A 16120-nucleotide genomic window follows, 5' to 3' on the forward strand; every position below is an offset into this window, starting at 1 on the left:
AGGTACAAAATAATAAGTACCTATATATAATACGTAAACTACTTTGTATTCACAGAAAGGTTGTATATCAAATCCAATCCCATTTCCTTCCCTCCTGGCCCCTGCAATAGAGAAGGGGATACAACAGAAAAGCAGTTCTCTTCCCTACAGACTGCCTAGAAGAGAAGAGCTGAACACCCTACCTCTGAAGTCCAAAAAACAGTGGAACTGCAAGTCGGACCTTTCTGCCAGAAATCAAGATTTATAACGACACAGAGATATCCGTAAACGTTAACTATTTCTACAAGAATAACTCTCACTGACTTTCAGTATTCCAACCTCCAAAAAGAAGTATTCTTGGACATCCTACCCTCCTACCCAGTACTAAATAAATACCGTTGCCCAGGTGGAACCTGTGTAGTCTCTGCTCGGACTAAGGTTAAATACTAAAAATAAACTGCTAGTCGTACACAACCCTTACCGGAACAGAGGCAACCAAAAACCGCTAAACTAGTCCCAGTCGTTCTCTGCGAACTTGCGAAGGTTCACAGCGCATGCGCAAAGTATCCCATTCGCCTCAGCGGCAAAAGTACGTCTCCTGAGTCCCGCCATGCCGCGCGCCTTTTCCCAGTCTCCTTTGCGTCGCAGTGAGGCCTGCTCGCTGCCGCATTTTCGAGATGTCGGCCCAGGAGCATATGCGGGCTTTGTTGGATGAGTTGATGGGGAGTAACCGGGATGGTGAGTGATGGAATATAACGGAATTGCGATGTGGGGATATTTTGGGAGACAGCGAGACCGGGGTCCTCCCATTGCTCTGTCATGATGGATAACTGCGTTAGCTGTTGCATAACTGTCAGTGTATAACGTTGGTGTATTTTTTTTTATTTTACCACAAGTCAGAGGAGTGGGGATTCTCGGGAATAACCTCTTTAGCATTATGATCCCTTGAGGTTACTAATTCTGTATTATAACGGCCGTCATAGTCTCTTCCTCCTTCTTCATCGAGCTTCAGGTCTTCCCGCGCTATCTCTTCGATAGGGACCCGCCTCACGATCCTCCTCTGCTGTTTTATGATGCTTATTCTACTGAGCCTCAGGTTGAGCAGACGGCAGTTCTCAGAATCCAAATCCTTCTCTGCTAGTTTTATTATGTGCATCCTTTAGTGTCTCAGCTTGAGCAAACGGCAGTTCCCAGGATCTGTCACTGGCTGCTGCCATAATGTTACATCCTTTTCTGAGTCTGCTGTTGTGCTAAATTGCTGTGATTGTTTACTAAAGATCACGCAGGTTTGCAGAAGGTGGGTTGGCACCAAAGGCATCAGTATTTCTCTTTTTAAATCTTAATTATTGAAATATTAAACTGATTTACAGGAGAGAAAGAAGGAGAAAAAGTGGAGTTTAATGATGATCGTGTTTGTAAGAGCTTTCTCATGGATTGCTGTCCACATGATGTTCTGGCAGGAACAGTAAGTACTTTGTAATAAACATTAAATCATATTTATGCCTGCTATGTAGTTATAGTTCATTGTTCAATAGCTTACTGTAATGCTTATTTCTGTTAATATTTATGATCATATTTTTTGCCTATTTTTTGGGATTTATTAACTTCCTTTATGAAGATATTCACCCAAGGCGGTGTACAGCAGGTACAGTTTAACATAGAACTTAAAATTTAGTTACAAACTTAAAAATAGTGAAATGACCAAGTATAACCATAAATGTAATAAATGAGGTAAACTTGAAAACAGCAAACTGAAACTTAATCATAGGACTACGATGAAACAGGATCAAAAATATACACATTTAACAGCACTGAAATTCAAATAACAGAGATATAATACAATAAGGCATATTTTCAAATTACTTAGACTTATAAAATTATGTGGAGGGGCATAATCGAAAGGGGCGCCCAAGGTTTCCTGAGGTCGTCCTCGCAGGACATCCCGGTGAAGGGGCGGGGAGAAACCCATATTATCGAAACAAGATGGCCGTCCATCTTTCGTTTCGATAATATGGTTGGGGACGCCCAAATCATGAAATGTAGGTCGACCTTAGAGATGGTCGTCCCCGATTTTCGGCCATAATGGAAACCGAGGGCGCTCATCTCAGAAACGACCAAATCCAAGCCATTTGGTCGTGGGAGGAGACAGCATTCGTAGTGCACTGGTCCCCCTGACATGCCAGGACACCAACTGGGCACCCTAGGGGGCACTGCAGTGGACTTCAGAAATTGCTTCCAGGTGCATAGCTCCCTTACCTTGGCTGCTGAGCCCCTAAACCCCCACTCCACACAACTGTACACCACGACCATAGCCCTAAAGGGTGAAGGGGGGGCACCTACATGTGGTACAGTGGGTTTGTGGTGGGTTTTGAAGGGCTCACATTTACCACCACAAGTGTAAGGTGGGGGGGGATGGGCCTGGGTCCGCTTGCCTGAAGTGCACTGCACCCACTAAAACTGTTCCAGGGACGTGCATACTGCTGTCAGGGAGCTGGGTATGACATTTGAGGCTAGCAAAAAATATTTAAAAAGTTTTTTTTTTTTTAGGATGGGAGGGAGTTAGTGACCACTGGGGGAGTAAGGGGAGGTCATCCCCGATTCCCTCCGGTGGTCATCTGGTCAGTTCGGGCACCTTTTGAGGCTTGGTCGTAAGAAAAAATGGACCAAGTAAAGTTGCCCAAGTGCTCGTCAGGGACGCCCTTCTTTTTTCCATTATTGGTCGAGGACGCCCATGTGTTAGGCACGCCCCAGTCCCGCCTTTGCTGCACTTCTGACACGCACCTGTGAACTTTGGTCATCCCCGCAACGGAAAGCAGTTGATGCCCAAAATCGGCTTTCGATTATGCTGATTTGGGCGACCGTGGGAGAAGGACGCCCATCTCCCAATATGTGTCGAAAGATGGGCGCCCTTCTCTTTTGAAAATAAGCCTGATAGTAGTCTAAGTGCTTTGAAAATGAGGTCCAGTGTCAATATAATACTATTATATAATACTATTATATAATACTATATAATACTATCTGATAAGCACACATTAGAACATTCAAGTAACATAGCTATGATATTAATGCTTTTCTACAATACATCTTACCTTGCAGTCACATTTTTATAGATTTAGGGATATGTCTACTAAATGGCAGTAGGAAATGGGCTTGGTGTATGCCCCATGTAAGCCGCATTGAGCCTGCCATGAGTGGGAAAGCGCGGGGTACAAATGTAACAAATAAAAAATAATGTGGGACTTTTCTACATATTAAGTCAATTTCTAGGGCACTCAGGGTATAGGGCTTTTTCAATGGATTTTTTTTTAGGTTGTGTGTTAATGTGTGTATTAGCACTTATTACCTGAAAAAAATGAAAGAGGGAGCACTTACTGCCTCCTGTATAGGAGGCGCTAAGGGCTCATAATCACAATACAACACGAATACACCTGCAAACGTAGTCACCCCAGATTATGCCCTCCCCATTTCAGATAGCCTGAAAATCCTTAGTGTCACAATCGACCGAAACCTTACACACGACACCCAAGTTAACTCTACAATCAAGAAAATGTTCCACTCAATGTGGAAACTTAAACGCGTGAAACCATTCTTCCCAAGGGCAACCTTCTGCAACCTGATACAATCGATACTTAGCCATGCTGACTACTGCAATGGACTTTATGCGGGATGCAAAGAACAACTCATAAAGAAACTACAGACTGCTCAAAACACAGCAGCCAGGCTTATATTTGGAAAATTGCGATTTGACAGCGCCAAACCCCTACGAGAAAAACTGCACTGGCTCCCAATCAAAGAACGTATTACTTTCAAAATCTGTACCCTAGTCCACAAGATTATCTATGGCGAAGCCCCAGGTTATATGATTGACCTCATAGACCTGCCAACCAGAAACACAATCAGAACATCACGAACATACCTAAATCTTCACCACCCTAGCTGCAAAGGACTCAAGTACAAATCAGTTTACGGATCCAGCTTCTCCTATATAAGCACACAACTATGGAACGCATTACCGAAAGCCAAAAAGACAACGCACGACCATCTCAACTTCCGGAAATCACTAAAGACAGATCTGTTCGAAAAGGCATACCCTACTGACCCAACTTAAGTGCCTGAATTCAGCAACACAACGAAACCAAAACTTGCAACGAACATTATATAACTTGTCCTCTCTCGTTCCTCTAATGTGTCTGTAACGCATATATCTCATTCTCTAATGTGTCTGTAACGCATATATCTCATTCTCTAATGTGTCTGTAACGCATATATCTCATTCTGTTTAACATTACTCTGTATTTGTTTCATCACCAGAGGTGGTAACGCCTCACGGTACTATGTAAGCCACATTGAGCCTGCAAATAGGTGGGAAAATGTGGGTTACAAATGCAACAAATAATAAATAATAATAATAATAAGTTAAGACAGCGTTGACCAGATAACCAGACAGTACATGCACAATTCAAGCTATTACAGTAACCATTAGACTACTCTTCCATTCCTATTAGACATACCCCTTAGGCTGTATGTATAAACTTCAAGAATCTCATGCAAAAAGTTTATGCAATATTTTATAGCAGTGTATATGTTAATAGACTAGTACATTTTTTTCCCTTGTTTGAGGTAATCCACTTAGGTGGTGTACAGCAAGTGCAAGTGGGCATAGGCAGTTTATAGTTGCAATGATAAAATGCACAAAAATCAATGTAGTATACAATTAGACTAGAAAGGTAAATTTGAAAGGCAACATGTGTCATGTTAATACTATGATGGGTATCAGCATAGTATGTGTTTACGGAACACAAGATAATGTTCATATAATAAACATTAAAGCATAACAGTATTTGTAATTTACAGGCATAATATTCAAGGTGTCAGCACAGTATGAACCATTTGACGAATAATAATTCTCTTGGAAAACATTTCCGCCTAAGCGTATTCTATAAGATTTAGGCGCAGTGTATAGAATACGCTTAGTTGATATCCCAGCATCTAAAACTACATGCCTCCATTTACACCAATAAAAACATGGCATAAATCCCAGTGCGTAGATTTACATTTACTGTGCCATATTCTATAACTGTGTAAGTTTGGGAACGCACACAAAACGCCCATTTTCCCTCCCATGGTCATGCCTCTTTTGAACTGCGCTTTTTAGAATTTAGACAGTTAATTACAGAATACACTTGGCGAGTTATGCACGTAAATTCTAATTATTGCCGATTAGTGCTCATTATTGCGTAAGTGCTGTTAAAAATGCTGATTAGCTTGTTAAGCCAATTAAGTTACACGCTTTATTATGTAATACACTTAGATTTTAGCACAAAATGCTAGGTGCGCCCGGCAGTATATGTGTAAATATGTTAATTTACTGCAAATGGGCATATAGAAGTGGACACAACAGAAATAGGGTGGAGAGGGCCCAATGTCAAGAGATCAGTCACCACACACAAGGGTAAGATACTCCAAAAAACTTTAATCAGGGTCCTGATTAAAGCTTTTTGGAGCATCTTACCCTTGTGTGTGGTGACTGATCTCTTGACATTGGGCCCTCTCCACCCTATTTCTGTTGTGTTCGATTGCTGTGGAGAGTGTGAACCCCGCTTTGTCTTTCTGCATGTAGAAGTGGAACATATAGACAGATAAAATATGGCATAACAGAGGAGTAGGGATAGATAAAAGGCAGTAATTAACTTGAAGTAAAAGCTGCTTATAAAATCAGTTAATGTGTGTGCTACTGATCCATAAGAGTGTTTAAGTAGTAAGTACTGCTGTGGTATGTACATTTGATATTAATCAAGGGGTGGGTCATGCATCACTTCTCAATGGAGTGCACTGGGAAGGAAAAGCTGAGAAGGAAGGTAATGTTGGGGGGGGGGGGGGGGGATGAATAGTGTAGGAGAGAGAAAAGTAAGGAGGCAATGAAAAGTAAAAACCAAGAAAAAAGGAAAACTGACAAAAGATACGTAGCAAAATAGCCAAAAGAAAAAAGCAATGATGTGAAACACATTTCCCTTGCTCCTAAAATATCTTTATTTCCTTTTTGGTTAATTCGAATTTAAAATCTGTTTTATTGATGGCAGTACAAGCAAGTAAGAATACAAACAAAATATGAATGTGAGAAAGAAAATAGCAAAAGGTCTGCATGAAACAGTCATAAGTTTTCACATTTTCACCCCCTCCCTTCATGAACAAATCTTTGTATCAAGAGCCACACAATACCAAACTGTTCAACATAGTTACAATAAGAAAGAACCCTGACCCCTCCCCACCACCACCTAAAATAACAGGCGAGAACAGTAACTTGACATAAGGTTCAAGGGTTGGACTAGTATACCCTCAAACCCAATTTGGAAAGCCTACACTGAACCCCCTCCCCCCATGGTCCCAACCACTCCCCTTTCTCGGAAACTATTAATAGCCCAGCCATGAGCAACTGGGGACATAGGTATGGGATCCAAATAGCCAAAAAATCTTTTTGTTGTTTAGGGTAGTGACATGCACCATATGATTTCCACATCATTAAAGTGTGAAGTTGGTTGCGCCAGTACCAAAGATTCAAAATACATTTCTGAGCTAAACTGTATGCTTTCCCTAAAAAAAAAATTGTTGCCCTCTGCTCCAGGCTCTCAAAGGGGGAAGATGAGTCAAAAGGACACCCTCCAGCGATAATGGCAGGGAATGGCCAAGAAGGCGCTGTAAATAGAACTTGAGAGCCACCCAAAAAGTCTAAATATGACAACAGGTCCACAAATCATGGGCAGAGGTATTGTCTTGGTCATGGCTTTCAGACATCAAGGAGTGTCCATACAACCTGCAAGAAAGGCCCTGCACTGCAAAAAAATAGTTCTGATGCAGTACCCTAGAATGACATTCCGGAAGCTCAGCCTGGTGAACCAACTGTAGAATAAGTTTAAATAATGGGAGACCCACTGAACAGCACAACAGGTGACCAAGGTCTTTAGGCCAAGCTTCCTATAAAATCATATAAGAAGGAGCGCTCTTGTGTAGTTAATAACTTATAAAACCACGATATGGACACGACCTGCTGCATCCCCTTCAAGAAATGTCTTTTTTTGTTAATTTTAAAATGTGTTTAACCTCAGAAATTATTCTATTTGTTTATCTTGTTTTTGTCAACAGCGCTTGGGTTTGCGAGGTTGTGCAAAGATTCATGACATAGCTCTGAGAAAAGATTATGAGGTTGCCAGTAAAGAGAAGGACCACTGTTTTGATCTATCGGTAAGTTAATATTGCTGTATTATCTGACCCATCATCCCTTTATCCAGTCAACCATACATTCGTCCACGGAACTATGTACACTATATGTCTAGGCGCCTAATAATGCCCTTTTTTCCCATTGTCTCTTTCTAATGCTTCTATGTTGTTGTCCCATTGTTATACTACCAATGATATTCGAATGCCTCGCACAACTCTGTTCAATGTAATCCATAACTTAGTTGTAACAAATGTATTTCTATTATTCAAGTCTTATTGTAAGCCACACTGAGCCCGCAAATAGGTGGGAAAATGTGGGATACAAATGCAACAAATAAACAAATAAAATCTACTGTAATTTACACTAGTTTACCAGCTAATGAATGGCCTGCTGCCTAACCCGAATGGAGGAATGGTGTTGCCTTTTATAGGAAACAAAACTTTCTGCTATAATATTTTTATACTGCTACTGGATGATGAATAATATCAGTTTTATAATCCTTACTTTCTTCTCTGATGTCACTAACAATTTGATTTGTGTTCTTGCTACTGAGAACCCCTGGAGGCATTTAGCTTTTCTGTCTCTTGAACTGTGATTCCAAGTTGATTCATTTAGTAATGGAGTCTCCTAGCAGTACTAGATTTTGTTTTATGAGCTCTTTTGGCTGGGACAATAGATGGAAGACTGAGAGTATACTGTAATGATGGACTTACATCTTTCTGTGGCAGGCAAAAGGATCCTAACTGAAAATGTTAGGGCTTCTTTTACAAAGCTGTGCTAGTGATTTAAGTGCGGCAAATAAGAGGAAGCCCATAGGAATTGAACCGAGAATTGGCAGCTCGGCTTTGTAAAGAGGCCCTAAATCAATTAGTGAATGGACATTTAAACTAGAAGAAGGGGGTAGCAGAAGGAATAAAATAATTTTGGGAAGTCACTCCCATCTTATATATTACAGTGGTGTAAATAGTAAGAGACATGATCTTAAAGGGAAGAAGATGACAAAACAAAAACTTTATAAAATACAAGCAAATCCTCTTAATATTGGTGGAAGGCTATAAGCACAAATGCTGATAGTTTAGCCAATAAATTCCTGATCTGGAAGCCCTAATGGTGGACGTAGACTTGTCTTTGTGGCCTTTACAGAAACATGGTTCAGTGAGTCTCATGAATGAGATATAGTCAGTACCTGACTCTAACCTATTCTGGAGGGATAGAGATGGCAAAAAAGGAGGAATAACTTTTGATGTTAAAGACAATATTAAAGCAGCTTAAATGCAAGAGTGTGAGGAAAAGAGGAAGTCCTGTGGAATGTGTTGGAAAAAGGAGATTGTATTCTAATCCATACTAGGGGTAGTCTACAGACCTCCAAGTCAAACAGAAAAACTGGAGAGTTGATTGATATTGCAAAGGTGGGAAGGGAAAGGGAGATGTTGATACTGGGCGACTTCAATCTACTGAATGTGGATTGGATTATTCCATCTGCAAATCTGGAAAAAAAGTAGAACGATAATGGATTTCATACAAGGGGCTTTCCTTAAATGTTGTGGAACCAACCAGGGAAGAGTAGTTGCTGGACTGAATACAAATGGAGAGAGTGTATCTAATATCTGGGTGGGTGCCCACCTTGGTGGTAGTGATCACTGCACAGTATGACCTGGTATAAGAGCTAAAATGGAATCTGGTTGCAAAAAAAAGCCCAAAGTCCTAGATTTCAAACATTTAGACTTCAGCAAAATGGTGACTTACTTGAAAGGGTTGCTGACAGGGGAGGAATAAAGGAAGTGAAAGGATAGTGAGCTAAAATGAAAAGGCATATAAAAAGGACAACAGATCTATAAGGAAAATAAGTAAAAGCAAGAGGAAAAAAAACCTCGATATGTTTCTCCAAAGAGTATGCTGCAAAAATAAAAGTATTGTTTACAAAATACAGATGAACACAAAAAAGAATACTGCATAACACTGAGAGAGATGAAGCAAAAGCATGGGCAAAAGAAAAAATGGCAAAATATGTAAAGTGATGTGTTTTTTTTTTTTAAGGTATATTAGCAAAAGGAGGAAGGCCAGAGGTGGAATTAAGAGACTTATACTGACGGTCAAACATAGTGATGAGGGAATAGTGGAATTGCTCAAGAAAAATATGGCAAAGGTTGTTGGATGTTTGATATATGTATGGAGATACCACACTGTTCACAGAAGAAAGTGTTTGAACAATTTGCAAAACTGAATATGAACCAAGCCATGGTACCCAAGGAGTTGCATCCCAGGATATTGAGGGAGCTTTGACAGGCCCGCTAAATAGATCCTTGAAGACTAGAAATACCACAGAATTGGAGAAAGGCTGTTGTAGTCCTTCTTCACAACGGTGTTAATGGAGAAGTGGTGAGAAACTACAGATTGGTCAGCTTTACCTTAATGATGGGAAAAGTAATGGTTATAAGATCTGAGGCAACATGTTTTACCAAAGTCAAATTGTGTCAAACTAATCTGATTGATTTATTTGACAAAATAACTGGATTGAGGACATTCGCTGAATGTGGCCTACTTAGATTTCGGCGAAGCCTTTCCTACTTGGCTCAGAAGCAAACTGAGCTGCTTGGGGATGGGACTTGAGGTTGTAAACTGATTCAGAACTTGGTTGACTAGTAGGTGGCAGAGGTTGGTAGTAAATGGAACTTACTTGAAGGAAAGAAAAGTGAGTAGTGGAGTGCTTCTGGAATTGGTACTTGGATTGGTTCAGTTCAACATATGTGAGCAACATTGCCAAAGGGTTTGAAAGAAAACTTTGCCTTTTTGTGGATTCCATGAAGATTGTAACAGAGTGTACATCCCAGAGGGAGTAGACATGAAAGTTGATCTTCAAAAATTAGAAGAACAGTCTTAATATGTGGCAGTTAAAATTTAATGCAACGAAGTGCCGAGCGATTCAGAAATCCAAAAGAGCTATATTTGATGGTTGGGGGCTGATTTGTACAAACCAAGAGAGGGACCTTAGAGTGATATTGTTTTGCCACCTTGATGTCCTTGGACACTGTGACAAGGTGGTGGCCAAAGCCAGAAGAATGCTAGGCTGCATAGAGAGAGGTATAACCAGCAGAAAGGTGTTAATGGCCCGGTACAAGTCATTGCTGGGGCCCTGCTTGGACAAATTGTATTCAGTTTTGGAGGCTGTATCTCACTACGGATATAAAAAGACTTGAAGTGGTTCAGAGGAAGGTGACAAAAATGGTATGATGTTTGCACCAAAGACGTATGAGAAGAGACTTAATAGGTATAACCTAGAGAGAGGGAGGGACAGCGAGATGTGATCCAGACATTTAAAAACTTGAAAAGTATTAATATGCATACAAATCTTTTCCATAGATGGTATTGTAGTAGAACTAGAGGACATGAATCAAGGTTGTAATAAGCTTAGGTGTAACATCATGAAATACTTTTTCACAAAGTGTGGTGGATACCAATACTACCCTCCTGATGATAGTGGTAGGGACAAAAACAGAGAAGGAATTCAACAATGTGTGAGAGAATCATAGAGGATCTCTTATAGAAGAGGATGGAATCAAAGCAAAACTTGAATGACCATCTCACTTTAAACTGGGCAGAGAGAGGTATAACCTGCACAGAGCCATAGGTACAACTCTGGCTGCCTTGTTGGGCAATCTGGATGGACAATAGAGGTTCATCTGCTGTCATTTACTGTTAGTGGTAGGTAAACTCATAGGGAGAGGAATACTGATTAAACTGTGAGCTCTTAGGGGTTGTATCAACTCCTGTTCAGTCTCAAGCCAAAAAGGCACACACTCATTCAGATGTTCTGTATTTCTTTCCCAAACACAACCTTGCTGCAATAAGAAAGCTTGTTGGTACAATACAATAAAGTAATAAAGTGTATCTGCCTATATTTTCCCCAGTGTAAAAATTCAGTGACTATAGAAAATCTATATTCTCCGAGGACAAGCAGGCTTACAGTGGAAAAGCATAACCAGAGCTTTGTGGAGTGTGAGACACGATCTGCCGTGCACACGTGAGTGTCTTCCTGTCCACGGCGAGAACACAGTCTCCTTAGTTCTTTTTTTACGGCGGTGAGGAGAGGGTGTTTTTTTACCATCTCCTCACGTTCGCTCGGTCAAAAGAGCTCTTTGTTCCTTTCGGTGAGTTTTTTCGTCCTTTATTGTGTTCACATTTGTGGAAGCCCCTTTTTAAAAAAATATTTCCCTTTAGTTTCTAGTTTGTTTTGCCCAGTTTTATGTTTCCTTTCTTTTTCGTCATCTTTCAACGGCTTTTAGGTTTTGACTTTGGCCAGGATTTTTTCCCTTTATTTTTGCCATACCTTGCCCATTTTTCAGGCACCATCGCTTCATTTAATTTAGCTGAGGAAGTTTTTCCTTCCATGTCCACGAAGGTTCCCAGTGGCTTTAAGCACTGCACCCGGTGCAGTCAGATGATCTCTGGGAAAGATACCCATTCCTGGTGTCTCGGGCCCGACCATAGCCCCACTAACTGTGTTCTCTGCCTTCGTATGAAGAAGAGGACCCAGGTTTCCAGAGAGGCTCAACAAGAGAAAATTTTTGGATCCAAGTCTGGTTCCTTGGCATCGAGGTCGGAGGCGTCGAGCATCGCACTGGCATCGGGAGTGTCGGTAAGCATGGGTGCTACTAGATCCTTAGACACTGGGAGCAGTGAAGCATCGAGTGGGTCTCCACCTGCCTCAAGGCCTCCTGCTGTGCAGGGCCCCTGGGACCGTCCATTATTGGACCCGACCCCGAGGCGACATCTGGATTCAACGTCATCCTCTGCATCAAGAAGCCTTGATAGCAACCTTCGGGCAAAGGTCAAGAAGCATTGTCATCAATCACCCTCAACGTATGGTGCCGGATACTCGGGCGTCGAAGGATTTGGCACCGAGAAGCGTCTGCACCGGGAGAACCGCTCCTCCTCTATACAGGAGATGGCAATGCGTTAGTCTCCCAGCAACATACCCAGTTCCCACATCAACTCCAGCAGTTCTGCAGTCTGCTTCTGAGCTGGCACCCCAGCCTTTCCTGATGTTGGCCCTCAATGAGTACATCTGGGCCTTGCTGCCTGAGCTGCTGGATGGCTTCATGCAACAGTGTGCATTGGCATTAGGGGGTGCTTTCGCCTACCTTGCCTCCCATTGCGACCCTTCTTAGCCCTCAGCCTGCAGTATGGCCTCAGACACCGACGCCGCATATGGCGCCGGTGTCAACTACCACCCAAGCTGGCAGTCCCTCGATATTGGTGCAGGAAGCTTCACCGGAGTCAAGGTGGAAACTGAAGTTCTCAAAACCGTTCTCAAGACATGGCTGCTCCACTTCAAGGCAGGTTCGATCTAGACACTCTTACCAGGAGGTATTGAGGCACATTTTCAAAGCACTTAGCCTTCCAAAGTTCCAGAGAAACCTATGGAACTTTGGAAGGCTAAGTGTTTTGAAAATACGCCTAATTGTCTGACAGTGAAAAGGAGTGCTCAAGGGATTCAGAAGAGGATTCAAGGTACCTTTCCTCTGATGAGTCCTATGGAATTCCCTCTGAACCCTCCCCTCCACCTGAAAGAAGAAAGTCTCCTCCGGAGAGCCTTTCATTTCCTTCTTTCGTCAAGGAAATGGCTGTTGCCATTTCATTTCCTTTAGAAGTGGAGGACAAGCCCAGGGCCAAAATGCTTGAGGTCCTGGACTACACATCTCAGGGAGGCTGTGAGATACTACAGGAGGTCGTTCGGAATTGGAATCCCCTCTGTCAGTCCCGGTCATGCTCAAGAAGGTCAATACCATGTATCAGATCCACAGTACGCCTTGTTTTGATAAGCCTCATTTGCCTCACCATTCCATGTGGTGGAATCCGCTCTCAGAAGAGCCAGGAGTTCATGCCTTGGTGCCCCAGGTAGAGAGGCTAGAACCCTGGATTCTTTTGGGAGAAAGATGTTCCAGGCTTCAATGCTCATCTCCTGAATACAATCCTACCAGCTCTTCATAAGTGTCTACTTGCGAACTCAGTGCACAAGTTGTCAGACCTGGCTGAAACGCTCCCTCCAGAGCAGGCCAAGTTACTTCGCCAGTTGGCCAAGAAGCAGAAGGTGTGTCGAAAGTTCTTGGCCAGGGGCACTTAAGACACTTTTGATGTGGCATCCAGGATCTCTGCCCAGAGTATAGCAACATTCTGTTCAGTAGAGGTTGCCGGATGCCCCATGCCAGGGAGATAACCTTTTTGGAAAGAAGGTTGAGGAGGTCGCAGACCAAATAAAAAAACATACGGATACCATCTCTTCTCTCTCCCGCTGGGTGCCTTCTGCATCTGCCTCCTCAGCTAGGAGAACTTTTACAAACCAAGGAGGAGTACCTATTACTATCAGAGTCGTAGGTACAACCCGTCAGCTTACCAGCCTGCTCAGGTTCAACCCTAATATGCTCATTCACCTCAACAGCATGCGCCAAAGACCCCTGCTGCTCCCCAGATAATGCAAGGGATAAGCTTTTGACTGGCTCCAGCAGAGCATAGCTGCAGTAAAAGTGTCCATCCCGGACGACTTGCCGGACGGAGGGAGGCTGAAGCTTTTCCATAAAAGGTGGCCCCTTATAACCTCCAGTGGGTTCTTCAAATAGTCCATCTCGGACATGCAGTCAGTATCTAAAACCTCCAAGTTGCCCACCGAGAGCTCATTCATTCATCTCTCAGCACAGGCAGGTACTTGAAGAGGAACTCTCAGGTCTTCTGAAGGCCCATTCAGTCAAGCCCATTCCACCAGGGGAGGAGGGGCGGGATTCTATTCTTGATACTTCCTTGTGCAGAAGAAAACAGGGAGGGTGCATCCCATCCTAGAGCTAAGGGCATTGAACAAATTCCTTGTATGAGAAATGTTCAGGATGGTTTCCCTGGGCACCCTTCTCCCAATGATTCAGAAAAACGATTGGCTGTGTTCTCGGGACTTAAAGTATGCATATACTCACATCCTGATACTTCCAGTCCACCGGAAGTATCTTCGATTTCAGCTGGGAACACATCACTTTCAGTACCATGTGTTGCCTTTTGGTCTCGTGTCAGCTCTCAGTGTCTTCACCAAATGTCTAGCGATAGTTGCAGCAATGCTATGCAGACTGGGAGTCTATGAGGCATATTTTCAAAGCACTTTGGGAGGCTAAGTTCCATAGGTTTCTATGGAACTTTGGGAGGCTAAGTGCTTTGAAAATATGCCTCCATGTGTTCCCCTAGCTCGATGATTGGCTGGTAAATCTCCGGACGGTGCTAAGGAGTCCATGCTGATGACTATTCGGGTGCTCAAGCTACTAGGTTTCGTTTTAAACTACCCTAAGTTCCATCTTCGCCCTGTCCAGCGATTGGAGTTCATAGGAGCCCTGCTCGATACACAAAAGGTTCAAGCTTATCTACGGGAAATGAGAGCTCATACTCTTATCGCAATCACTTCCAGGGTTTATTCCTCACAGTTGGTCACAGCTCGGCAGATGTTAAGATTGTTGGCCCACATGATTTCCACAGTGTATGTTACATCCATGACATGTCCTCACATGAAATCAGCTCAGTGGACCCTGGCTTCTCAGTGCTATCAAGCCACTGGCAGCCTGGAAGATGTCATCCAAGTGTCCCAGGAGCTTGTATGCTCCCTTCAGTGGTGGACCATTCTATCCAATTTGATTCCTCAGCCAGAAAAGGTGCTGACGATGGATGCGTTCTCTCCTAGGATGGAGGCCTCATGTAAATAGGCTTCACATCCAAGGAGTTTGGTCCACTCGGGAAATTGATCTGAAGATTCATCTCCTGGAGCTCTGGGTGATCTGTAAAGGCTTTCAGAGTTGGTTATCTCATCAAATTGTGCTCATCCAAACAGACAATCAAGTTGCAATGTATTACATCAACAAGCAGGGGGCACCGGATCACGCCCTCTGTGTCAGGAGGCCGTCCAGATGCGGCACTGGGCTCGCCACTGTGGCATGTTCCTTCGAGCCACTTATCTGACGAGCAAAAACAATACCCTCTTGCTGGCTTCCAGGAAAGATTCCACTAAGAAATGCTATTCTTTCAAATAGAGAAGGTTTGCCGTCTGGATTGAGAGCAAGGCTCTAGATCCCCTTGCTTTCCCTTCACAGACCCTACTTGAATACCTTCTACACCTATCAGAGTCTGGTTTAAAGACCAACTCCGTAAGGGTTCACCTTAGTGCAATTAGTGCTTATCATCAACATGTAGGGGGTAAGCTGATCTCTTTCAGCCTCTAGTTTGTACTTTTTTGGGATCTTGCCAGGTATTTGTGATCTGGATTGGCCACTGTTGGAAACAGAATGCTGGGCTTGATGGACCTTTGGTCTTTCCCTGTATGGCAATACTTATGTACTTATGTGGTTCGCTTCATGAGAGGTTTGCTTTTGTTAAAGCCCCACCTGTGTCATGGGATCTCAACGTCATTCTCAACCAACAGATGAAAACTCCTTTTGAGCCACTGAATTCCTGCCATCTGAAGTACTTGACCTGGAAGTTCATTTTCTTAGTGGCTGTTACTTCAGCTCATAGGGTCAGTGAGCTTCAGGCCTTAGTGATGGATGCACCTTATACTAAGATTCATCACAACAGAGTAGTCCTCCGCATGCACCCTAAGTTCCTGCTGAAAGTGGTGTGGGAGTTCCATCTGAACCAGCCAATTGCCTTGCCAACATTCTTTCCCTGACCTTATGCCCATCCTGGAGAAAGCACCTTACACACCTTGGATTGCAAGAGAGCATTGGCTTACTACATGGAGCAGATCAGGCCCCACAGACCACCCAACGTTTTTGTTTCTTTTGATCCCAACAGGATGGGGTGGGGGGGGGTCACCATCGGGAAATGCACCATTTTTAATTGGCTGTCAGATTGCATTTCCTACACTTATGCCCAGGCTAGGCTGGCCCTAGAGGGTCATGT

At 43.0% G+C, this 16120-nt stretch overlaps 2 protein-coding genes across 5 annotated transcripts in view; one reads left to right on the top strand and one right to left on the bottom strand.

The window, feature by feature from the left end:
• MRPL28 (mitochondrial ribosomal protein L28) overlaps positions 1-534 on the bottom strand; it is a 75969-nt gene extending 75435 nt beyond the window's left edge. Inside the window, exon 1 of one of the 3 annotated variants that reach the window (XM_030213030.1) lies at positions 461-534. The gene's annotated coding sequence lies outside the window, so the exon portion shown is untranslated. Of the gene's footprint in view, positions 1-182; positions 359-460 lie in introns of those variants that run through there. The other 2 variants (XM_030213031.1, XM_030213033.1) reach the window with 2 other exon arrangements.
• Positions 535-589: 55 nt separating this feature from the next.
• LUC7L (LUC7 like) overlaps positions 590-16120 on the top strand; it is a 97914-nt gene continuing 82383 nt past the window's right edge. For both annotated transcript variants that reach the window (XM_030211419.1, XM_030211418.1), the window contains exons 1-3: positions 590-717; positions 1350-1444; positions 7120-7218. In XM_030211419.1, the coding sequence (XP_030067279.1) occupies positions 657-717; positions 1350-1444; positions 7120-7218 (255 nt within the window). In that variant the 5' untranslated portion in view covers positions 590-656. The remainder of the gene's footprint in view (positions 718-1349; positions 1445-7119; positions 7219-16120) is intronic.

The sequence above is a fragment of the Microcaecilia unicolor genome, chromosome 8 (assembly GCF_901765095.1).
Source record: "Microcaecilia unicolor chromosome 8, aMicUni1.1, whole genome shotgun sequence".
In the NCBI taxonomy this organism is placed as follows: Eukaryota; Metazoa; Chordata; class Amphibia; order Gymnophiona; family Siphonopidae; genus Microcaecilia; species Microcaecilia unicolor.